This window comes from Penicillium malachiteum, assembly GCF_028827825.1.
Source record: "Penicillium malachiteum strain IBT 17515 chromosome Unknown utg000005l:1.0-9002435.0:326005.0-9005861.0, whole genome shotgun sequence".
NCBI classification, from domain to species: Eukaryota; Fungi; Ascomycota; class Eurotiomycetes; order Eurotiales; family Aspergillaceae; genus Penicillium; species Penicillium malachiteum.
In genome coordinates, this window is record NW_026643099.1 from 5,232,974 (window position 1) to 5,256,450 (window position 23,477).

A 23,477-nucleotide genomic window follows, 5' to 3' on the forward strand; every position below is an offset into this window, starting at 1 on the left:
CAATTCGCGACCCCATACCACGAGCTGCATCTTTTACTCCATAATTTCTATATTCAGTTAGCGTTGCGCAGAAGGAACATTGGCAGCCTCATCTCCAAGTTTACAATGTTAAAGCCGAGTCGATATCTCCGAGATTACCATTTACGGTTAGCGTTGCGCGCAGGACTATGTGGAGATTCATATCATGCCCCCATTCACGGACACTTCGTGGTCGCAGACTTGCAGCGATGAAGGAGCCTTGCACAAGTTGCGTTCGCATTTTTGATCAACCGGAGTTAGCAATATGTGATGAACTTCTGAGGTCAGTAAGGCCGCCTCGGACTTTCAAATTTCGTTCGGGGAAGTCCTGACTCCTGAGCGGCACAGGTATATAAGGTAGGAAGATGACCATCTTCAAGTTGAAGTAAACAACACAGTCTGCTTTGAAGAATACTACAGAAACCTCCAAATAAACTTTTATTTTCATTAAGCAAAACAATCTGCTTGATCACCATCATGTCTACTCAATCAGCTCTTCTTCTCACTGAGATCGGCAAGCCTTTGGCCAAGGGAATCCTTCCCAAGCCAGATAGCTATGAGTTGAAAGCGAAAGAAGTCTTGGTCAAGATCACTGCTGCAGGCTGTGAGTATTCTACAAAAAGCATCTATCTCAGAACTTCCAAAGTACCAGTTGACTGACTTGAATAGTGGCGCCTCTTGACCAGAAGTTCCGCGACAGAGGCGAACTCGGTATCGGTGCCCGCCTTCCTGCTGTGATCTCTGGTGATATTGTGGGTGAAGTCATCAAAGGAGGACCCGAAAATGAATTTCCCCTCGGAATCCATATATTTTCTCAGATGCTCTTCAGTCTACCTCAAGGTGGTGCATTGCAGGAATATACCATCGTCAATGGGGAGTACGCCGCTGCAGTTCCCAACAATATCTCCGATACCGAGGCTGCGCTGTACCCAATCAACTTGGTAACTGCAGCAATGAGTATCTTTTCAGCCAACGGGCTTAATTTACCTCTACCCGAGACCCCCGAGGCCAACGGATTTGACTATGCATCGCAGAAGGTTGTCATCATTGGCAGTGGCTGTAACACTGGCAAGTTGGCTGTTCAGCTGTGCAAGCTTGCTGGTGTCGGAACGATCATTGCAATTGCATCACCTTCCAACAAGGAAATCCTGGAACAATACGGAGCTACCCACATTATTGCTCGACAGGACGCCAACATCGAGGAGCAAGTCCGGGCTATTGTTGGAGATGAGCTCATTTATGTTTACGATGCTTATACATTTGGGGACTTGAGCTTGGGTGCATCGCTCCTTTCCAACACCAAGAAAGGTGTCTTTGTGCACAATGGTTCAGGAATTATCCCTGATGCTGTCTTGAGCGAGAAGAAGGAGGGCCTGGATGACAAGCGGATCTTGGGTTTCTCGCACTTTATCCCGGAATTTGGTCGACTGCTTTGGCAGAAGATCCCAGATTGGCTTGTTAGTGGCCAAATCCAGCCGCTGGCTTACAAGACTATTGAGGACATGGATGAGGCGAAGGTCAATGAAGGCTTGGATGAGTACGCAGCTGGAAGAAGTGCGGAGAGATATCACGTTAAGATTGCCTAGACTGAGACTCTGGGACTTAAAATTACCTCGGTTGATGCCATGTGTTCGAACGAGAGATGGTTGAGAGATAGTATGAATGAAGAGTCCATTTGACGATTAAACTCCTCGTATAATAAATTAACTAGAGCATCATTTATCATCCGCGGGTGTGAATAGAACCCAGTTATTGATCAGGAATTTTCTCGAGACAGACATTACTAGAAAATACTACATCTGTGCCAATATTTACCAGCATTTGATTACCAGTCAAGCCCACCAGACCCAGCTCCATTTGCTCTAGGGCCTGAGCAGTCAAGTTCTTTACACACTGCATGAAGTTAGAATCTGGCAATGCACCAGTCTCTTCGAGTCAGATATTGAGCTCACATTGTTCAGCCCTTTGAAAAAGTGGGCTACCCTTAGGTTGACGCATAGCAGGGAGAATCTGACCACCACGTATCTTCTCCATTTTCTGGTGCTCCCGAAGCTGCTTCAAGATTTTATGTGTCGTCGCTGAGCTTTCCACCGCGGTTTGAGCAATAGATTCGAAAACATTCTCCATATCATTGACAAGCTTATGCAAAACCTCTCCGATAGTATTGGCTAAAGTGCTCTCATCGGTTTCTTCCTTTGAGCCTACGTCGAAAATGTCATATCTGACCTGAGTGGTTGTTTCTGAAGCTGGCAAAAGGGTTAAAGCTAGCGCCAAGTCTGCCTTCTCGAAGGAGTATACGAGTGTCCTTGGGAATAAGGAGCAGGTTGACTTTTTATTCTTTAGCGTTAGGGCGCGCATGACCTGAGTTGCAAAAGATGGTCTTAAGGTTTCTGAGATCCTCTGCTCGAGCTGTGCAAGAGCACTCTTGAAGTGGCGATCAGTTGCTAAGATGAAAGTCAGCGAAAACTTAAGTCAGAGCTTGGTTCGAGAAATGCAGACCTCCCAACTTCCAGTTAAACGACCCAGTCAAAGTTTGTCCAGTTACCCACTCAGACCTTTTCCCCAGACCAGAGTCTCGCTTAAACTCTTCCAGAGAAGCTTGCAAAGAGGCCTCAAATGGACCGGGTTCCCCGGTATCCAGATTAACAAAAACCCAGCCTTGCTCAGTAGTATGAGCATGAATCTCGAAAAGACTGTTCTCTGACTTATCGAATCCTGGAACATCATCAAACTGCGGTGCCTTTACCAATCTTCCAAGAGTATCATAGCTCCAGCCATGATAACGACATCCCAGAACTGTTGATGCACCGGTTTCCTTACGAGTTATAGTATACGCGCGATGCCGACATACATTATGAAATGCGCGGATCTTGTCATCCTTGCCTCTGATGAGAAAAATAGGAAAGCCAGCAATGTCAAAGGATTGGTACGCTCCCGGTTTCGCAAATTGAGTGATATGAGCCAGATACAACCAGGACTGTGTACGAAGATCAGTGCCGTGCTCCAAATGACAGATGAACCTTGGTGATGATTACTTTACTGAATATCGCGCGTCGTTCTAGTTCGAAGACTTCCCGACTATCCCACCAGCCTCCAGGGACTTCCGGTTCCTTAGAGACCGCTATATCACCATCGCCTGGCTCAACCGAGGGGTTGAGGTGCCCCGTATTGTCTGTCTGCTTTTTCTGAAACAGTTGTGCCCAGGCGCCGTTTACGAAGAAAGCGAGCGTTGCGATGGCCACAAGGATAGACCCAGGGGAAAGATAAGCATCGAGAATATCCATAGTGTTGTGTAGACTGAGCTGACTTCTTTCAAAAAGTATCAATTGCTAATAGAACAAATTTGATTTATCTCAGTAACACTCCCCGAAGTCGGCAGTGCGACTTGATATACGACAAGCAAGCGGCCCAAGTGTGACGATCCCCACATTATACACTTCGATTCACGGAACCACGCGCTACGCCCCCTCATTGCAGGGGAACTTCCTGATCTAGTTTGAATTTCCAGAAAGTTTCGTGTAATGCCGTGCCGATTTCGTGCTTGCTTGTTGGGCCTTAATATGAGTGGTTGTTGAAATCGGGAGCTTATCGTCGACGTGGCTTCCTGATTAGCTGCATCATTGCTGCAGCTTGACTCTACTCCGCACTGAACAAGGATCAAGATTAAAATCTCCGGTTTAGATCCGGGATTTAATGGTGTTGGATTCAAGTTTTTAAGAAGATTAACGCATTATGATTGCATATTCCTAAATCAGGGCTATTTGCTAGTAAATTACGCTGCTGTTTCAACTGTAGATGGTCCTGTCCGTCCATCTAATTCGGACCCCTCAGTTGGTATCTTTCTGTCAGCTTCATGTTGCTCAAAGACCATGTCGAAGACCCGCTTTTGATAGTCTGGTTTTGTTAGTATTGTCGCTAGCGTCTCCTAGATGGGATGGTACTTACAAGAGACTCCATTTTCCTGGTTTGGATTTAGAATACCTTCGTGGTAGACACCTTTGGCTAAATTATCCTGGGCCTTTTCACAGAGCTCATAATCCTCTAGGGCCACTTGGCGGACAAACTTGAAATATTCCTCGAATGTCTCCCCAGAGGCTAGATGGTAGTAATCGAATTCCATGCGCGTAACATGAGGGTCCGCAGTAGGACAAACACGGAATGAGGACATCCCACCCCCATACACATTCAGCGTACAGTTGGGAAAGAAGTAGAGGAAGAGCCCGTCATCTGGCTTTTTGGGATCTGCGATATGCTGGGAAAAGTTGTGCTTATTGTGCACAGCGTAGAATGTGGGCGGATAGATGACGGAAAACGAAGGATGGGTATACTGGCAGTGCAAACACTCCTGGTATCCATCGACCCTGATAAGGGTATCAGAAAATGTACTAAATAGGTTCGGAGATCAAACACCTACATAGTTTTCCAGTTGAACCGACCCTCATAGCTGATGCTCCGACGGTATGGCAATCGAGTGAAGTCAACCTTTCCCAGGAGCTCCTCCAGCTCGGGGAAGAACTCATGGAAGCTGGGTGCTTTTTCAGATATGGTGGAAAAGAGTAGTCCCGTCGGAGTGACGTAGCAACGAAGCTCCTTATCCTGAGGTATGATGTTAGCGGACTTCTGGAGTGGGCGTTCCGACGCCAACCTACTGTGTTTGTGCAGAACACCTTCAGATCCTCTGGACCCGGATTTAGAGACTCTCCTCCGGTCCGCATAGCATAAATAGACTGCTGTGCAATCTCATAGTCGACATGCTCTCCCACTGTTTGGAACCTAGTCACAGGCCCAAGTAGGTACCATGACTAGAGAAGTGATTAGTTTCTCTATTGTGGGCAGGGTAGGGACGACATACCTTGAGGAAGACAGCCCGCCGCTCCATCTTATAGAGAGGCTCACTGCAGTACCAAGATGCTGGAAGAGTGCGCGAGAGTTCAGCCATGATGGATAATAACCAAGGAATTCAAAACCTCAGAGTACTTTGTAGACAAGTTCTTTAGCTTGAACGTGGGAGCGATGAGCCCCTCCACTTTATATCCCAAATTATATCTTCGCTCAAATGTTTGTTAACATGATGTGTTCAGTGACATGGTTATTGGTGACTCAAAACTCCTGTGTGGGCGGAACCTTAGTTGTTCTAGATCAGAGAACGGTTTATCGTTTCCTGAAGGAGTTATCGAATCCCGGGGGATGAGAATGTTGATGTCAACTCCTAAGATCTGGCTAAAAGTGGCGTATTCCTGCAGATAGCTGATTCATCACCTGCATGCAACGTTTGTAGCTTGACAATCCCATAGTGATGTGTTGGCCATCACATTGCAGGAGGTGACAATTAGGTAGTATCCTACACCCCCGATCTGGATAGACTCAATGTAGATCCACATATGCTAGTATATGGGACTAAACTGAACATTTGAAACCTGGGCTACCCATATCGGCACGGATAAAAGAATTTTCAGTTTCTTTTCCCATATTCAAGTTTGCAATTTCTCAGAAATTCAGCTGCTTCGGAGATGTTTTGCTGCTCAAGTTACGATTATTGTATAGTATAAATGGTCGAGTCATCAGGTATGACGGCCCACCCCACCTGCCAGTGCCCAGGTGGCATAAGCAGGTGATCATCTCTCCATATCTTTATTCAGAGAAATATCCATCACATCTGAGTCTTCGAATTTGCAAATCTGGATAACGTGAAGCTATTCCCATTCTGCGAGGGATTTGCTGCTGCCTGGAGCATGGGTTGGCGACTAAAGCCGAAACATTCCACAAACAAACACTTGATTATTCCAACGTATTGTCATCTAAGAAAGAAATAGAAGACAACACAACAGAACAAATAGTATTATATTTGAATTTTCAAAGAACTTCCAAGGTTGAAAGAGAGACTTTGACAAAGCTTGAGAGGCGTGATAAGGAAGAGGGGCGCTTATCGATAAGTTTATTGCAGATCAATTACGTCCACTTCTGTGATCTCATTCCATCTTTCACATTCACATTCACCTGGCCACCATGACGAACCCTGTTCAATATACTCCACCTTCTTCGCCATCATCTACAGCTTCATTTTTTGATATGAGCGATGGAGATGAGGGCGGGTACAACACGGTCGCCCATGCTCGGTCTGGCCGTGGTGTGAAGCTTCTCTACTCCAAGAGCAAGGTACGTGCTCTCCACTCAACTCATGATGCAAATAACCTCAACACTGACATAAATTAAGGTCTACGTTCATCCTAGCTCCTCTTCAAAAGATAATATTCCTGGCTTCATCGCCCTCCTACAACAAAAACCCGTGCCTTCCTCCAACCCATCCCCATCACACCATGTCGACCCAACTTCCTACCTACTAGCCTGGGTGCCCGAATCATCACTTGGAGATGCATATGATACCTATGTGAAAGTTGATCTGTCAGATGGTGACTCCCCTCCGCGCCAGCGATACCTTGTCCCGGCCCTTCCGACGACAACAACTCACAAGGACCCCATCGGCCTATACTCGTTTGCGGTACCCGTCTCAGAGATCTACTCGCTTTTGGTGCGCCCTCCGAGCCTCGGATGGTGGTTCGGAAGCGTTGTGATCAATACGCGCGCAGGTGACAGCTTTCCAGCGCTGTTTTTCCACGACAGTGAGTGCGAATCGACAATACTACAGAAGAAGAGACGGGTGAAGGAAAGTTTCGACCCTTTCGAAAGCGATGGGAATCTATTCTGGGGTGGAGATGAAGTTCTCCGGTGGTTGCGGAGATATGTAGAGGTCCAGCGCTCAACTGTGGATAAGAATGTATACCTGATCAACCCATCCGATGAGGACCAGCTGTCATTTGGCAAGGGCTGGTCCGGTGGGGATGCGATGCTGCCATCCAAGGCGCATCCTGAACCCGCAGCAGGCCCGAGTACGGGTCAGAGAGATGCCGGCATGGATCCCCTTATGAAGACTCTCAAAGAGACTCGGTGGAAGGTGCTTGAGCAGTTGAGCAAAATCACCACTTTTACGCGACGAACCGCAAATGATCTCGCTGATAACCCACGCATTCCGACACAAGTACGCCGCCTTATGAAGAATCCGGAGATCCAAACCCTGCAGGATGAGTTCGACAGTGCTAGGTTATATCTTGCTCGCTGGGCAATGAGCATCGCCGATCAAAGTGAGAAAGAAAGGAACCAGCGTATTTGGACAGCACAGGATGTTCTGGAGTCGGAGAATAGCGCTGTGGGTGAATTTGAGATTCTCGAGCTCGAGACTGGGAATCTTGGCCTCCAAGAGCGCCGTCGCATCGTCACAATTTCAGAATGGGAGGGTTTCTTTGACCCCACAACTGGAAGATTGCAGTTAACTGTGGAAGAGGTCAAAGAACGTATCTTCCACGGTGGACTTGATCCAAATGATGGCGCACGGAAGGAGGGATGGCTCTATCTTCTAGGAGTATACCCATGGGATAGCAGCCGGGAGGAACGCCAGGCAGTCATGAATTCCAAGAGAGATGAGTATATTCGGTTGAAGGCTGGGTGGTGGGAAAGAATGGTTGAGGGAAATTCGAATGCCGAGGAATTTGAGCATTGGAAAGAACAGCGGAACCGCATAGGTTAGAGAGAAAATACCCTTCTTGGTGCGCTGTTAACTAACTTTCGCATAGAGAAGGATGTACACCGCACTGATCGGACTATTCCTCTATTTGCCGGGGAGGACATTCCCCATCCTGACCCAGATTCTCCATTCGCTGATACAGGCACCAATGTTCACCTGGAGCAGATGAAGGACATGCTTCTAACATACAATGAATACAATCCGGACCTGGGTTATGTTCAGGGAATGAGTGATCTACTTGCTCCATTGTACGCAGTGATGCAAGATGATGCAGTCGCTTTCTGGGCATTTGTGGGCTTCATGGATCGCATGGTGAGTGTCAAGAAGACCAAGTAAAGTATCTTGCTAATGGATGGGTACCAGGAACGAAACTTCCTCCGAGACCAGTCAGGGATGCGTTCTCAGCTACTAGCCCTTGACCATCTCGTTCAACTCATGGACCCTCAGCTTTATCTCCACTTGCAATCAGCTGACAGCACAAATTTCTTCTTCTTCTTCCGCATGCTTCTCGTCTGGTATAAGCGCGAGTTTGAATGGAGCGATACCCTTCGCCTGTGGGAGACACTATGGACAGACTATTTCTCCAGCAGCTTCCATCTCTTCATTGCTTTAGCCATTTTAGAGAAACATCGCGATGTTATCATGGATCATTTGAAGCATTTCGATGAAGTCTTGAAATACAGTAAGTTGGTCTCTGAAAGAAATACTTGCATTAATGGACTAACATCCTCTAGTCAACGAGCTTTCAAACACAATGGAGCTTGTTCCTATTCTCACCCGTGCTGAATCGCTTTTCCACCGATTCGAGCGCTCAGTTCAAGCCATCGATAAGAAAGACAACTTCCCGACGGCCCCTACAGCTACGCAGCGTCGGACATCAGGTGTCACCAGCCCGGGACCTGGAAAGGGAAAAGCTCCTCAAAATTCCACCGTTGCTTCCACGAGTGGGGCCAATACCGGTTCAGCACTTCAGAGAATTATGGACGCTGACAAGCCAAAGGTGATCTCACCAGAGCTACGGGAACTGCTCAGCAAAGATATCCCCTGGAGACGCCAGCAACAGTCATAGCGTGAATAATACAATGGCTGAGATGAGATACATTGATGTTGAAGCTTTGCGCTTATTGATGCCACTACATGAGCACGGTTCTGTTCTGTTTATGAATTTATGATTTGCTTAGTGTATTTTATTTTCTCACCCATTATGATATCTGGACTTATTTAAGTTACAATATAAGCATGAAAAACTTCACTCTAAAATGATCATCCCAGTGGTTAAATGGACAACCTGCTAGGCATTTCAGGGGTTTGCTTATATCCCGAGATCCTGTAATATCCAGCATCCATGGATGTGTAAAGGCTAGGCCTAATTTCCAAGGTTGCTGAAGGGTGTCCATTTAACATCGCTCATAGTTCCCGAGGTCTTGACATCTCACTCAATTTGGGTAGTTCGTTGCCTAGGCCAGCAAGTGTGCCCTTGCGTCTGTATCACACAAAGAAGACTATTTTTCAAGCCCATTTATCTGTCCGCCTAAAACGATAGCCAATGAAAGGAGGAGATACATCTATATGCCCGGGAAAAGAAAGGACATTTCGATATGCTACAGACTACATATATGAGCTGCCTTCACCCAGTGGCTGAGCAAGCATTCGCCCCACTGCCCAGGTGCACTGTCAGATTGCAGTGGGGCGTGTGGACAAGTTCCCCAGCTGAGGATGCCCCGCACTTTGAACCCAGGCCCATCTGGTCTCCAGAGAAAAGGTCGCTCCCAAGCTGGCTGATGGTGATGTTGCAATCATGATACTAGCAGAAGACTCGGATCCTTTAGAACTCGCTCAAGTCGCTATCTCTCGAGTCGCTGATATCGCCTCAGCACTCGGTGTGGAGCTCAGAAGACCCGTCTGCGGCCGACTAGGAGCTGAGCTGCTCTTACTTGCAGACTATATTGACAAGGCCAGTCAGGATCAAGAAGATCAACTCAGGTCACGAATCTTCAAGCTCTTGAAAGATGTGGAATCTATCTGCTGGGTAAATATGCTGTAACGCTGCCATATTCGTCCTAAGATTGCAGACTAACTTGGAATTTGAATCCAGTCCTCGAAGGAGACTTTGTCATTGGAGAAATCACCAAAAAACTGCTTTCCTATTCTAGAAGCAATAGGAGAGTCAGTTCCTGGTTTGGATACGTACAAGAAAGCCCGGGCTGAAATTCGACAAGGACTTGCTAAACTCACTGCTCATTCTAAATCTGCGGAAAGAACCATCGAACACATTCGCGGATTCACCAAGCCAAGTCGCAAGTCTAGCAAATTGGATGCTGGATTTAATACGACCTCCACAAGAAAGACGAGCGAGCCGCAGTATCCGCGACATGTAAATGAGCTAGTATATCGAACTCTGCGGGAGTATGCGTACTGCAGCTGTGAGGTGGATGGAATCAGAGAAGTGATGCGAAGATCACATCTTGCGCGACTTCTTTTACAGCCTCCATGTGAGGAGTTTACGCGCCGCAATATGTACCAGTTTGACTTGCTGTTTTCCTCTGGGCCGCTGGAGAAGGAGAATATGTTAAGACATTGGCAAGACGTGGAGCTGATGGTACCTGATGTCAACTTGAAAGTCAAAAAGCACGCGAAGCGAGTACAGCGAGCACGATTTACCGATGACTTTCAAACATCTGACTATCGATTCGCCATGAACAATAGTCCGACCCAGCGACTGTCCCGGGGGCAATTCTGCAGGTTGATTGGTTTGGAAGCGAACTCACGGCTGTACCTTTCAATCAATGATGGGGAACTTCAACATTACTTTGCTCCTTTAAAAAAGCTTGTCGAGCATACCCCTGGCATATCTCTCGCAGACACACTCAAAGACTACCCTCCCTTAACTGCACGAATGAAATTAGTGCTCGCCTACATTATCGCATATTCCGTTTGGCAGTACTATGACTCGGACTGGATGAAGACCAAATGGTCAAGTGAAACAATCCAATTTATCAAGGAGTTTGAAGAAAATTCAGGCGCTAGCTGTGAACTGGCCAAGTTTTTCACGTGGAAACCTTATCTCTCAGTCAATTTCAACGACGAGGACCCTGAAAGTCAAGAATTCAATAGACTCGATGGGGGGTGTTCATAATTACCCAAGAATCAGGGCTCTGGGAATTCTCTTGGTCGAGATTGGAATTGGAGTTCCTCTTCACAATCAATCTCCAAAGAAGGGTCTCGTTGCTCAAGTCAACAATGATCTTCTATCAGCAAGGAGCTATATCAACGATCCCAAAATGTGGCGTAATCTGGAGTTTGAGCAATACCGCGATGCAGCAGCCCAGTGCCTAGATCCAGGACTATTTAGCTTAGCTCCTTTCGACGTGGGACCGTCCCCGCAACAGAGTAAAGATAGCCTCAAGCAACGAAGAAATATCTTATACGACAAGGTTTTTTTTTCCTCTGGAAGATCTCCTACATGGTACAAAATGGATGGAAGACTGGACAAGGATTGGTCCATTGGATTCGCCAACGAAGTTCCCTGCATTTCAACAATTTTTCCCAAACAACGACGAGGTCGAGGACTCCAGCGGCAAGGAACGAATGGAAAAGAAGCGAAAGCGCACGACAACAGAAAAGGAGGCATTTAACTGGCTTTTGCGTATGCCTCGTCTCAATCAAGAAGTGGATCACTTTATAGCAGCTGGAAAACTAAGTCATCCCTCTAAGCCTGTACGCATCGCGATTCTGGATACTGGCTACGACAGCAATGCTCCATGCTTTTTCGTGCCAAACGTTATGTCACGGATGAAAGGATGGAAAGACTTTGTTGATTGGTGTGGCGAAGCTGAGGATTGCCACGGACATGGCACGCATCTATATCCTGAAGTGCGCGCCTCATGCCGAATTATATGTTGCTCGCGTCGCAAAGACCCCGAATCAATTGCTAACCTCTAGTCAGAGACCAAAACAGCGCCTGGCTCAATATCGTCTCAGAAAGAAGTGGATGTTCGGACAGTCACGACTCTCAGAACTGGGACCAGTGCTTCTGCAATGTCAGCATCTTTCTTATTTCCTACTGTCGATCAGATAATGCCTAGCGCATCCTCGTCGATCATGTCCTCAACAGTCATTGATCTTGACTACCCTCGTCCCCGAAGATCATGAACGCATCTCATATATTTCGTTGTCCATGCTGCTGTGAAAGCTTGCCTGTCGCAATGGCGAACAGAAACAAATGGAGGTGAGTCTCTTGTCATTCAAAATTCCATCAACTAGGTAGGACTAACGCAGAGTTGTAGGAAACATGTTTCGGATGATCTTAGCCCTTACAGTTGCGTGATATCAGGATGTGACAAACCAGATGTTCTGTTCGGAAGCAAAGACACTTGGCGGGATCATATCCTGAGAGAACATAGTAGCCTAACATATTGGATTTGCTTTGCCTGCAATGATGGTAGGCGATTCAATAGCGAGCAGAATTTTGTTGAGCACACTGAGCTCGCCCATGCCACTTCAGTACCATCTGATCAAATACCTGTTCTGATGGATCTTTGCAAAGTTTCCGCTCCGGTTGAGATTCATCGATGTCCTCTTTGCAACTGGCCAAGCGAGGAGGAGGGAGAAGTGGAGAAAAGTGTACTACTTGACCACATCGCTAGAGCTCCACTCTTTCTCATTGCGATCTTTGCCATGGGCAGATAACAACGGTCAAGCGATAGACCAACGCATTGCTTGGAGTAGTGCTAAGGTCTATGACTGGATTGTTCAAAACAGTATTCAGAGTAATCCTACCCAAAAGCCACCGCCCGAGATCAAAGACTTCATGTGTCCAAGTACTTTGAAGGAAATGTTTATTTCGCCGATAGTTCTGGTGAATCTGGAACAAGTCAGGCTGAATCTGAATTCTCACGAACACAAGAGCTTCGTAGACTCAAGCAAGTAGAAGGATCTTCACTTGGCCTCTCGGAACATGATGGCAGCAAGGGAGGCTCAGATGAGCTGGGGGCTCCAACCTTCCCAGGTACGACCAGGTTACAAAACCCAGGGGGGTTCGGACCAAGACCCTGCAAAACTTTCCGACGAGGATCTGCAAAATGAGACGGTCTCAATTCAAAATTTGGAAACCAATGAATCAATTCGGAAAAAAGAAGACGGGCTTGGCAATATTTACGCCGAGCATAGCAGATCTATCTCTAACGCAGATCCAGGATTGCTGTCTCGAGGCCAGTTTCAAGAAGAGCAGACACAGTCTCCAATGGACACAGCCTTCAACGCTTCACAAATGGTGCCCGATGAAGAGTTCAAAGAATTTAGCCCGGAGCCGTACGAAGGGTTGGATCAGCTTCCCTGGGCAATCCCTCAGTTGACCTATAGTTCATATGACTCGACAACCGGCGTGGAGCAGCAACCAGAATCGGAGAGGGATCTTGGACCAGACAGTCTGCCTCAGATTAGCCTATCCAAAGCCAATTTCAATCGGTATATTGAAGAACCTCAACCGGAGAATGATGATGAAGGTGGAGGTGGCGATGGGGGTGGGGTTGGTGATGGAGGTGGAGGTGGCTTTTCTGAAAGTTCCAGCTGGCGTCAAGTCTCTAACCTGATGAAAGGAGTTACCACTTCGACAGAAACAGAAAATAAGACATCAGTCTTCATTCCAGCACTTCAGAAGGGAGAATTGCACAGAAAGGATGGAAATATGACGGCAGGCCCAGACTATTCACGGCAGAACTGGGCAGACTTTTATCGCCCAGAATGGATAGATCCCACATCTGGCTCTCAGTCTTTGGAAGAAGATGCAACACATAACTCTCAAGTTCGGTCTGAGGATGGCCATCCATTAATAGTGGAGACTGTTCCATCGCATAATTACATGGATGAAGAATACCATCAGGACAGTCAAGGAGGCAGCCATGTGAATGCGACAAATACCGAAAAAGAAACACAGCCAATAGCCTTCGCATTGAATGGAATGACTTTGAATCTCGATGATCAGGAGGGTCTCAAGGGAAAATCCATCAGTATTCGTACGGGAGATCGAGGGTCTATTCGACTTGATAATCCCGATGGGCCGACCCCGGCACCCAACCGATCTTCAAACTCATATGTGGAAGATTCCCCCTACTATGATAAGACGGGCGGTAGTATTCGTCGACAGGCACCAGAGAATGGGCGGCATACACGCGATCGCAAAATCGACCATCGGCCAGATTCACATCAAAGCTCACAGCCATGGAAAATTCCCGAGCTGAATGTGGTTCCCCCACCAGGTGATGAGGCTGACACAAAAGAAGAGCCTGTATTGCGTTCTAGCCCAGCTCTTGACAGTGGCTCTCTTGTGTCCTGGGGACAAGCTGAAACGCAGGGGTATGGAATCCCATCTGATGATGAACCGGATGAAAACCGACCACAGGTACAAACAGAAGAAAGGGTTCCGAGACGTCGTGAGCGTGACTCTGCCGGCTCTGCAAACAGACATGGACGAAGACCGGGTATATCATTTCCAGACTACGAGAGCTTCTCTGATTACTACATGAAAAAAGAGGACCACGGGCCCCAGAGAGAACTAGCATTGGAAGAGCTTCCAGAGCCGAGAAGCTCGGAAATTCTTTTCGACGGGATCAAACTCTCATCTCAATTTTTTATTCACAATGTCTCAGCCAGGTGAAGGGGAGTTAGAGAATCTACAACATAGCCAGGCTCAGAAAGCAATGTTGTCCCAGGCACTGCAAAAGGCAAATACTGCTGTACTTCTGGATAAAGCAGCCAATTTTAAGGGTGCATTGGAGGCATATACAGATGCATGCAAATTAATACAGTCAGTCATGCTTCGAAGTAATGGCGGAGATGATGAAAAGCTCAAGTTGGAAGAGATTGTAGGAGGCCCTGTTTATATGTGACTACTTGGAATTAAAAGCTAACGTATCTAACAGCGCAACACTTACATGATCCGGATAAACGAACTCGAAAGCATGGGGTTTTCTCTACTAGATTTCGAGGAGGAAGCCCTCTCTGAGCTACCTTTAAAATTCCTCCATGGCTCCGCAAACCATGGTGCTCATGTAGACAGTCGACGTAGCTACGGGAACCCTCAGCCAATTAAGAGTTTTGACTCTCCTGATTCGGCGCAGGTCATGCAATATACTGATGAAAGAGGGGGCAAAGATAAGAGAAGAGCTGAAGAGGAGCAAAATTCTGAAGAGGAAAGAAGAGCTGGATGGGACCTAGTTCGCCATTACAGTATGGATGATGATGCCAAGCCACAAGAAATACTGCCCCGACATGAAGGGTATCCAAGGAGAAGATCCTTCAGAGAGCTAGTTGACAAATTCAACAGGAAGGGTGAACCCGGGTACCTGCTTGAGGAAAAGAGACCTGAACCGGAACTCAGTCACCAAATCGACGTGAACGATGAGAAGGACCAACAAGAAAGGCTCTCGCGTGCGGTCAACAAACATTTAGAGGAGATAAAAGCTTCACAAGAGAGAACTCGCCAACTGTACTTGGAAAAGGAGGAACATTGGAATGTTTTCAATATGTTGGATGACAACTTCTCTGCTACCACTGGCTCCGGTTCCACAAAACTCAAAGAACCCAGTGCTGGTGATGATTCTGATCAGACACTATCACCCGAACCTGCCCGCAAAAAGACTCGAGGCTTCTCCGGTGGTATCTATGATTCTGATGATAAGCGAAAGCTGATCTATCAACACGATGATACCCAAGTCAAACCATCTGAGGGACAAGACCTCGTCACTTCTGAGCCACTCAGCCAAGTACCTGAAGAACCTGGGCCTAGTTCTCTAACCAGTCCCTCGAAGAGTCCATCCAGAAAAGAAAATACAAAGGGGAAAGCCCCCAGTAGAGACGCGCCCACCACTCCTGCACAATTCGATCAGGCATTTGAAGAACATTTTGAACCTGGGGCTAGTTTGATAGTCCAAGACTCAAATAACCCGTTCCCTAATCTCCCGCCGCTTGCTGATTCCGTGGAAAAGGGGCTATCTCGATCCAGACCTACCAGCAACATGGCCTCGAAGAGATCGCCAGAGCAGGTTCATGAAACCAGAATGCTTGGAGAAGAATTTGAAGGTTTCACCCCTGTTGAACCATACAAACCATCCGGTCAGACACTTGAAGATAGGCCCAGTTCTCCAACCCAACCTTCAACATCGGCGTCCAAAAACTCAAAGAAATGGCTCAGACAGTTCTTAAAGAGAACGAGACGATCTTAATCTTGGAGTTGCTAACATTTCAAATGCATATATTGGCTTCAAATTGAATCAACAATGTTGAAGCACGTCTTTCATACCTTACTTTACTCATGTAGCTGTCTTTAAATCCTAAGTCTGAGAAATTTAGAGAACTCAAGTCACAAGTGACGAAGAATTTAGCTCTGGATTCTATTAACCGACATGTATGATTAGAGCCTCGCAAGGGTATCGAAAAGCCAAAGACAAAAAAGGCACACAAGATGGTATCTGTACAAACACCGATAAAAATGACAAGAACAAAAAATGCAAGGTATGAGCCAAGCTAATGAAATCAAAATCAAGTAAATGTTCAACCCAGATTCAAATTTCGCCGCGCTGATGCAAATGATTCGAGCAAACCCAGAATATAGAAAAATGGAAATGGCAAAAAATATAGAAGAAGCGAAAAGAAGAAAACAGAATAGAAACTCCAGTATAGACTCCTTGGACATGAGATATTCGTAAATCATCTTCAAATGTTGGTGTCTAGGTCTGGGGTTCTACCTGTGGTTACCCAGCCCTCTCAGCGAAACTCGCCGGCTAGAGCCGACGGACCTGATATCGTTGACACTTCGGACTTTAGGTAGGGAGCGCCCGTGAGTATAGATGTCATCTTCGTAGGTATCAGGGTGTTCCGAATCATTGGCTTTGGGTGAGGTATTCAATCCGAATGGAAGGGGATTGAAAGAGGTAGATCGGCGGGTCTTCTGAAGAACGTTCTCGACCCACGCTTCACCCTCCGGACTCATAGAGATCTGTCGGGAGCGGGGTTTAGGACCGGCAAGGCCGAGAGGAACTTTCTCATGGGATGGCAGGGGTGGGGAGAGAACGTCTCCAGCGAAAGAATAACTGGAGGACATGGATAGACGACGGTTGCGTGAGAGTCCGGCGGATGGAGGAGAGGTAAAGGAACTCAGGGCCCCAGTGGTAACAGATCGGGAAGTAACTGCTTCAGAAGCAGTGGAGCTACGGCGTGTTTTGCGTACCGTGAGGGAGGATGAAGGGCGAGCACCGAGAACAGAAGGAGGTCGAGAGGGGGTGGCACGACCAGATGGGATGTATGGGGCGGCTGGAGTGAGAAGGTTGCTGCCGGGAGAGTGACCTGGTGACGAGCGAGACGCTAAGCCTTGCACTTCGACACGAGGAGTCTCTGAGACCTTGCGTCGACCGTGGTGAATCACGTATTCGCGGAGGTATTCGCCGAGATCTGCCCAGCCACCACCGACTCGAACCATCACCCGCTGACCTTCTTCTCCGACAGTACGTACAAACAACTTGGTAGGTGCTGTCTGGCCACCATGGTGCAGATGATAAAGCTTGACATAGCTATCTTCTGTTTTGTGGGCATGGGATAGACGTCTTCGGGTGGCGGGCATGAGGGTGAGAGAAGGAGCCGGCGTAATGCTTCGTGATGTTGGGCCATGAGGCGACTCGGAAAGATAGCGTTCTCGCATCTTCCGATCCAATGACGACGAGGATGAGGATGTGTCTGCCTCATTGTTGGGGTCAACCAGATGGATCCTGCCTGGCAGTGTGCTAAGAATGGTGTTGATCTTCTCATCAAGCTGGTCCCTTGGCTTCTTAAGCTGTCTGTGTGGCGAAGATGGACGGGAGCCACTGTCTAGACGCTCAGATTCGTCCTCCTCGACGTATGCAAGCTCTTGCCTTCTTAAACCGAGACCCTCCAAGCTGGGGTGAGCAGTCAAACGCCTGCGTAGACTAAAAGATTTGGGCTGGTCTTGATGCTGCATGGCTCTCCGAGCAGTATTTCCACCGAATGTAGGCAGGTCGCGGGCAGGGGGATTTGAGGTAGTGTCAACCTTCTTCAAATCGGATGCAGACTTTCCACGGGTAAGGGCAGGTCGGCGCTTTGGCATCCGAGGGCTTTTGGGAGTTGGGATAGGGATGTCGGAAACCCTTGCAATGGTGGACTGTTTCATCGATTTGAATTGTTCAGGGATCTCAGGTACTGGCTCTGAATTCAAATCCAAGTCCAGCTTTTCATTGATAAACCGTTGCAGAGGCAGGCTCACCGAACGTGTTTCCTGGAACTGGGATGAACGAGCAGAAATCTTCAAGTTCTCCAGTCGGCGGAGGCGGTCTTCTCGCAGCATGTATTCACCACGAGAAATTGATTTCTTGAATTCCGGGCGATGGGGCGGGGTGATCTCATTTGAGGAGCCAGTTGGGGCACCAGGTTCCGCTGGACTAGCTAGCATGGAGTCCTCTGAAATGATAGACCCTACAGATCCCATAGATGGTCGACGAGAGCGGGACTTCTGATTTTTATCGAGGCTCAGTCTGCCTATGCGAGACTTGGAAAGCTTGATAGGACTTTGAAGGGGCTTCTTCTTTGGACCATCTTGTTTGGCTGTCATAGGTTTATCGGCAGATGATGGCCGTGGGGCAGGTTGATGAAATTGAGCCTCGGGGATAATCGAGTTGTGGGGTTCATGTTCAGATTCCTGAGCTGAGGGTTTGGGAGATGGTCCAGATGCAACTGTATCCAATGATGATTGGGCCATTGTGCTAGGTGTCTTGATTGTCTGCTTTTCCACGTCCTCGGGTGCTGCAAGACAGTATGGTTTCTGCTCCGTTGAGAACGGCTCTCTTTCGAAACATGAATCACATGCGCCATCTGTGCTGGCAATCTTGGGCTCATCCGCAGGTACGGTTCGAGGGCCCTCACGAGGGATAGGTTGCATATCTTCATCTGTTGGTATATCAATAACCACAACAGCATTTGGCTCTGGCTTTGACTCTAGCTCTCGATGAGTAGATGGCTTCTGGAAGAAGAGATCATCATCCATGTGCTCGGCCAAAACAACAGGCTTGGCCGTTGATTCTCGAATAGACGGTGATCGTTGAGCCACAAATCCTTCTGGTGGAATATTCTCCTTGTTTTCAATATGGGGAGCTGACAAAGAAACACATGCAGGTGATTGCACTTCTGGTTCTTCCACAGATAGTTCCTGAGGGAATTCTGGTTGTTCCAGGGTCGGAAGATCCTCAGCAACGGTAATTTCGGGCCCGTCCGCAAGGTTCTTTTCAGTATTTTTACCCAAACTTGGGTTCGACACAGAGGGATTTTGAGAGATTTCCGGCTCGGGGTTCGTTGGAAGCCCAGAATCAGTATTCAAAGAATCAGGATTACTCTGACCCTGAACTGGAGATTCAATAGGCGGTGCAGGCTGAGATTCAGGCCTGGGCTCCTCCTCAATAGTCTCCATTGCGCCAATTGGTGGAGCATGGACAGAGTCGGATGAAGTAGATGTGTTGGTGTTGTTCTCAGAATCTTGGATTCGAAGCTCTCGCATTGCCTTGGCCATTTTGGACTGGTATTCTGTACTCAGGTATCGAGTATGGTCCTTGTACCTATGTGCTTCAGCCACATAGTCGCCAAAGTCTGGCTCAAGAGCATCCACATCAACCACCCACTGGTCGGGTACGGTATCTTCGCTACTCCCCAGTGCATCCAGAATGCGGTCCAGTCGTGCTCCAGCGCCAAGGATCTTTGCCTCAATTCTGACATGGTCGTTGGATATAAAAGAATTTGAAATACGGCTTTCGAAGTCTTCAACATTCTTCGTTGACTCTAACACGCGACGTGCATTATCCAGAAGGAATCGACTAGCCTTCAGCTCTCTCAATAGACCCGGAATCTGGCGGCAGACAAGAAGACGCACGTCCCAGGTGCTGAGAAGGCTAATCAGTCGGGATAGACCAGGCAGAGCACGGAGAATGGTGGCAGTGACGATAGCAGTAAAGTCCTTGAGTTGCACATAGCTGAGCGGAGGGGGCACGGACGTTGTGCTGGTCGAGGAGGAAGGGCGAGACCGGGATGGAATGTGGGCATTAAGAACGTGTTCCTTCAGCTCCTCCATATCTAAACTCTCTATTCCATCGCGTATTTCGTCGATTCTTTTTTCGTATTCTTGCACCAACTCGGCTGGGAGGCTGCCATAATATTCAACATCATCGCTGGAAGTTGACAGAGAGGAATCCACGGGCTCATCATTCTGGAACGAGTGATCAGGTGGCAAAAAGCCCATGCCTGCCCGTGCATCGATCATCTTCGGCCACCTCCATGTCTTTACCTCCTTATACCACAGATCCAGGTTTCGGGCGGCTATGGCAGCGCGTATACCCATCGCGCGTTCCGCGGGCGAAACTTGCGAAATACTTTGCGAAAGTACATCGTGGGAGAACTTTCCATCTGACGGCACGGCTTCGGTAGATGTGAGGGCTTGCAATGTTGATTCGGGGGAGAGGTTGCTGAGGAGGGGATCGATTTTGGAGAACAGGGAGCCGCGGCTTCGGTCTGGCGAACCGGAGCGCGAATTTTCTCGAGAGTGGGCGGGGAAAAGGCGGATAGATGGGCGAACAGGGCTGACCGGGAGTTGTCGACTGGCTGCCATTCCGAATGACAGGCTAAGCAGCCCCGTTCAAATTTATAGGGAGTCACAGGAGGTACGGAGAGCTCGGATGGGCTCAGGATGGCATATAAATGATGGATTTTGGTAAGGAACAGCAGGTGGACGAAGAGAGTACTGTCGATCCCGCATGCTGAGGCGCGTTCGAGAGCAAGAGGTTTTCTTGTTCTTAGTCCAATGCAATCAAAATCGTGCAGGCGAGACTTGCAGGACGTAAGATGGGGTTGGCGGTAAGCAAAAGAGAAGAGGTTGGGGCCCGTCTCTATCAATATTTGTTTTTTCTAGGGTCTTTCCGAGAATCAAAGACCACACACGGACATACAAGGACAATAAAAAGAAAGAGGGAAAGGAAGAATAAAAGGGTAAAAAGTAAACAGATCGGAAATAATTGTCGGACTTCAATGGTGGAGAAAGGGGGCACGGTCAAAGTGGACCAGTTCCGACGATCCGCGCGCAAGCTCTTTACGCTCTTTGGTTCGTGACCTATTAGATTTCCGGGGCTAATGATGTGTTTAAATGGTGTCCAGATGGCTACAATGAACATTTGAACGTTTTTGACCTTTATTGTACATATAATATCTGTAGATTCGGGATAATCCATTACTTGCAGCTCGGAGTCCCGAGTATATGCTTGTAAAAACACCGTGACGGATACGTACGCAATGACGAGTACTAGTATCTCATACTATCTATGAATAGGAAGTCAAAATGGTGAAGAAAAGAGAAACCCTTACATGGACATCTGGATGATTTGAATTTGCCTTCTATACCGTGCATAATAGCGGTCTATATCATTCGAATGTGCCTTGCTGCCCAGGTGACCTGGAGATGTGATATATCAACTGATAGGGCTATTAAGTACTGGTTGCCTCGGTATCCGGGATCAAATCATGCATTTATTGAATTGATACCTATAGTTTAGCCACAATTATTGGATAAAAATATACATCCTTGATGTGTAATTCTCCTTCAAATGTTGATTATCGATAATGGATTAGAATAGCCCTGGATAAGGGCAAATTTCAACACGGTATGAGCACTGGCATCGATGACATCTGTATGCAAGTTATTGTATGTAGTACATATGATTTCACTTGGGGATATACTTGATCTAACCTCGAATTAGATTTAGTCTACTAGGGCATTGGATGAAGTCATTTCTACCAGTTGATTTGGCCGTTTTTAAAGGTACTAGCTTGTATGGGATGTTCGAGTATGGCATGACCAATTGATCCTTTCTATCAAATGGGAAAAAATGGAAAAAATTAAATTAAATATGAAAAAACGATCAAAATGTTCCAGATATCGTATGATTCTTTTATTGACAATTGCATCCCTAAATTGTGAAACAATGATCAGTATAAACTCCTAATACTGTACTAAGTACGGACTCTACGGAGCACTTACTAAGTTACTACTTAAGAGTCGCGTCGACGCGATCAAGCGATAACGATAAGGGAAAGTATCTCCGCAAAGACAACCTCCACTAAATAATAACCAACATCTTCACCATGCGTTTCCGAACTCAATTAAAGAACACCAGGACCTTCTCCAGTACTTAATTCACCTCAATTGAATCATGTTTCCCAAATCTAACTATCTTCCAGAACTAGCTGCCTCACTCTCATCCCTCGGCAAAATATGTTGGATGCGTCTCGAGCACGAAGTTGTACGCTTCACCATCGTCCCAGATCAGGGCACCCAAGTATGGTCTCAGATCCCTGTTGTACGTATCCCGAATTCCATATTTGTCCAGAAACCGCCTAACCCAATAGACCACAATCTTCGACGAAGATACCTACGAACTAGAATCCAACTCCGAGGCCATAAACATTGAAATCAATATCAGCGTCTTAACCCGCGCCCTCCGTTCCGCAATCGACGCCTCCTCCGCTCAACTCCGCCTTACCAAGAAAGATAAAATCCCTCTCCTTGCATTAACAGTCGTAACGACCGAATGGACAGAAGGGAACATGGCCCTCGCGACAGACCAAACACAACCGCAACAAGATTCCCCACAAGACGGAACCGAAACAAACGATGTAGTCGGAGACCGACGTGCACGAGAACGCGAAACAATTATTACGCAAGAAATCCCAATTAAGATTTTACATGAAGGAGCGGTAGAGGGACTTCATGAGCCGCATTGCCCGGATCCAGACGTGCATATTATCTTACCCGGATTAGCACAGCTGAAGAGTATTTCGGATCGGTTTACGAAGCTTGCGTCTACGCATTCGAAAAATCGCCAGCCCGGTCTTATTGCAGCTGATGCGGCTAGTGCTGCAGATGAGGGCAAGGGGCCCGGTGCTGCGGGGCTGGGGAGCAATGCGCCGAAATTGGAGCTAAGTGCTAATATGCATGGGAAATTAAAGTTGGCGATTGCAACGGATGAGCTTCGCATTGCGAGTGTGTGGTCGGGACTTGTAAATCCGTCCTTGCATCCCGGTCAGATTACGGAGGAGGAGTATTCGCAATTACCGAGTGAGCGAATGCGAGAAGTGGGGGATGATGATGAGTCTGGGTGGGCGAAGGTGCGAATTGATGGGAAGGATTGGAGTCGGGTGCTGAGTGTAGGGAGATTGAGTCCTAAAGTGGTTGCTTGTGAGTACCTGTACTCCATTTTCCAGGTTTCTTCTGGTGGGTTCTATTGAGCGAGGTGTGTGCTAACAATCCTGCACAGGTTTCGTTAACGAGATGGCTCTTGTCCTCTATGTCTACCTACCTGATACCCCGAATAGGGATGACTCCTGCATAACTGTAAGTCTATACAAGCATCCATCTACACCGGCACTACTATTTTATGAAACAGTATCTGACAATCTCTAGTATTATATTAATTCCTTTACAACATGAGGATTCCGTTACGATGAATTGAGAAGTGTTTTGACGGTAACCAGGAGTTGGCATTATTCAGAAATCATTATTAAGACAGAGACATGATAACAGTCATGCGAAAGAAACCCTTCAAATAGAAGGCACGAAAACATCAGGTATCACCCAATTTTTGATATCGGAGTGTACCTCGAGGCCGAATGATATACATGATGCAAGGGAACTCGTATTTCTCGCTCCACAGGCGCAGAAATGCGCAGCAACGAACAACAAAAAGCAAGCTATGTGCAAGGCTTTGCAATGATAGTTCAGTGTGCAAGAACGCCAGAAAATGAATGCCTGCTCAGGAACAGAGCACGGCAGAACATGGAA

General features: G+C 47.4%; 11 protein-coding genes across 11 annotated transcripts; 8 read left to right on the forward strand and 3 right to left on the reverse strand.

Annotated features, from left to right (window-relative positions):
- Positions 1-495: 495 nt before the first annotated feature.
- N7483_011968 (Dehydrogenase) lies at positions 496-1,604 on the forward strand (the record flags this gene model as incomplete). The annotated part of the gene is made up of 2 exons (XM_057095395.1): positions 496-622; positions 688-1,604. The coding sequence occupies 2 exons, from the start codon at positions 496-498 to the stop codon at positions 1,602-1,604; spliced, it is 1,044 nt and encodes a 347-aa protein (XP_056941366.1).
- Positions 1,605-1,843: 239 nt separating this feature from the next.
- Positions 1,844-3,302, reverse strand: N7483_011969 (putative iron-sulfur cluster-binding protein; the record flags this gene model as incomplete). The annotated part of the gene is made up of 4 exons (XM_057095396.1): positions 1,844-1,911; positions 1,971-2,462; positions 2,518-2,995; positions 3,054-3,302. 4 exons carry the CDS (start codon positions 3,300-3,302, stop codon positions 1,844-1,846), a joined length of 1,287 nt encoding a protein of 428 aa, XP_056941367.1.
- A 488-nt stretch (positions 3,303-3,790) lies between these two features.
- Positions 3,791-4,957, reverse strand: N7483_011970 (RHO alpha subunit C-terminal catalytic domain-containing protein; the record flags this gene model as incomplete). Its single annotated transcript, XM_057095397.1, has 5 exons — positions 3,791-3,912; positions 3,964-4,379; positions 4,433-4,614; positions 4,668-4,820; positions 4,871-4,957. 5 exons carry the CDS (start codon positions 4,955-4,957, stop codon positions 3,791-3,793), a joined length of 960 nt encoding a protein of 319 aa, XP_056941368.1.
- A 1,067-nt stretch (positions 4,958-6,024) lies between these two features.
- On the forward strand, positions 6,025-8,666 carry N7483_011971 (GTPase-activating protein GYP7; the record flags this gene model as incomplete). Its single annotated transcript, XM_057095398.1, has 5 exons — positions 6,025-6,174; positions 6,233-7,595; positions 7,647-7,909; positions 7,961-8,279; positions 8,332-8,666. The coding sequence occupies 5 exons, from the start codon at positions 6,025-6,027 to the stop codon at positions 8,664-8,666; spliced, it is 2,430 nt and encodes an 809-aa protein (XP_056941369.1).
- A 729-nt stretch (positions 8,667-9,395) lies between these two features.
- N7483_011972 (uncharacterized protein) lies at positions 9,396-10,733 on the forward strand (the record flags this gene model as incomplete). The annotated part of the gene is made up of 2 exons (XM_057095399.1): positions 9,396-9,626; positions 9,693-10,733. 2 exons carry the CDS (start codon positions 9,396-9,398, stop codon positions 10,731-10,733), a joined length of 1,272 nt encoding a protein of 423 aa, XP_056941370.1.
- A 341-nt stretch (positions 10,734-11,074) lies between these two features.
- Positions 11,075-11,539, forward strand: N7483_011973 (subtilisin-like protein; the record flags this gene model as incomplete). The annotated part of the gene is made up of 1 exon (XM_057095400.1): positions 11,075-11,539. The coding sequence occupies one exon, from the start codon at positions 11,075-11,077 to the stop codon at positions 11,537-11,539; it is 465 nt and encodes a 154-aa protein (XP_056941371.1).
- A 263-nt stretch (positions 11,540-11,802) lies between these two features.
- N7483_011974 (uncharacterized protein) lies at positions 11,803-12,286 on the forward strand (the record flags this gene model as incomplete). Its single annotated transcript, XM_057095401.1, has 2 exons — positions 11,803-11,825; positions 11,917-12,286. 2 exons carry the CDS (start codon positions 11,803-11,805, stop codon positions 12,284-12,286), a joined length of 393 nt encoding a protein of 130 aa, XP_056941372.1.
- Positions 12,287-12,557: 271 nt separating this feature from the next.
- Positions 12,558-14,252, forward strand: N7483_011975 (uncharacterized protein; the record flags this gene model as incomplete). Its single annotated transcript, XM_057095402.1, has 1 exon — positions 12,558-14,252. The coding sequence occupies one exon, from the start codon at positions 12,558-12,560 to the stop codon at positions 14,250-14,252; it is 1,695 nt and encodes a 564-aa protein (XP_056941373.1).
- Positions 14,253-14,295: 43 nt separating this feature from the next.
- N7483_011976 (uncharacterized protein) lies at positions 14,296-15,819 on the forward strand (the record flags this gene model as incomplete). Its single annotated transcript, XM_057095403.1, has 3 exons — positions 14,296-14,460; positions 14,518-14,873; positions 14,922-15,819. The coding sequence occupies 3 exons, from the start codon at positions 14,296-14,298 to the stop codon at positions 15,817-15,819; spliced, it is 1,419 nt and encodes a 472-aa protein (XP_056941374.1).
- A 518-nt stretch (positions 15,820-16,337) lies between these two features.
- Positions 16,338-20,255, reverse strand: N7483_011977 (GAS2 domain protein; the record flags this gene model as incomplete). The annotated part of the gene is made up of 1 exon (XM_057095404.1): positions 16,338-20,255. The coding sequence occupies one exon, from the start codon at positions 20,253-20,255 to the stop codon at positions 16,338-16,340; it is 3,918 nt and encodes a 1,305-aa protein (XP_056941375.1).
- Positions 20,256-21,781: 1,526 nt separating this feature from the next.
- On the forward strand, positions 21,782-22,924 carry N7483_011978 (checkpoint protein HUS1 family protein; the record flags this gene model as incomplete). The annotated part of the gene is made up of 3 exons (XM_057095405.1): positions 21,782-21,824; positions 21,878-21,996; positions 22,046-22,924. 3 exons carry the CDS (start codon positions 21,782-21,784, stop codon positions 22,922-22,924), a joined length of 1,041 nt encoding a protein of 346 aa, XP_056941376.1.
- Between the last annotated feature and the right edge of the window lie 553 nt (positions 22,925-23,477).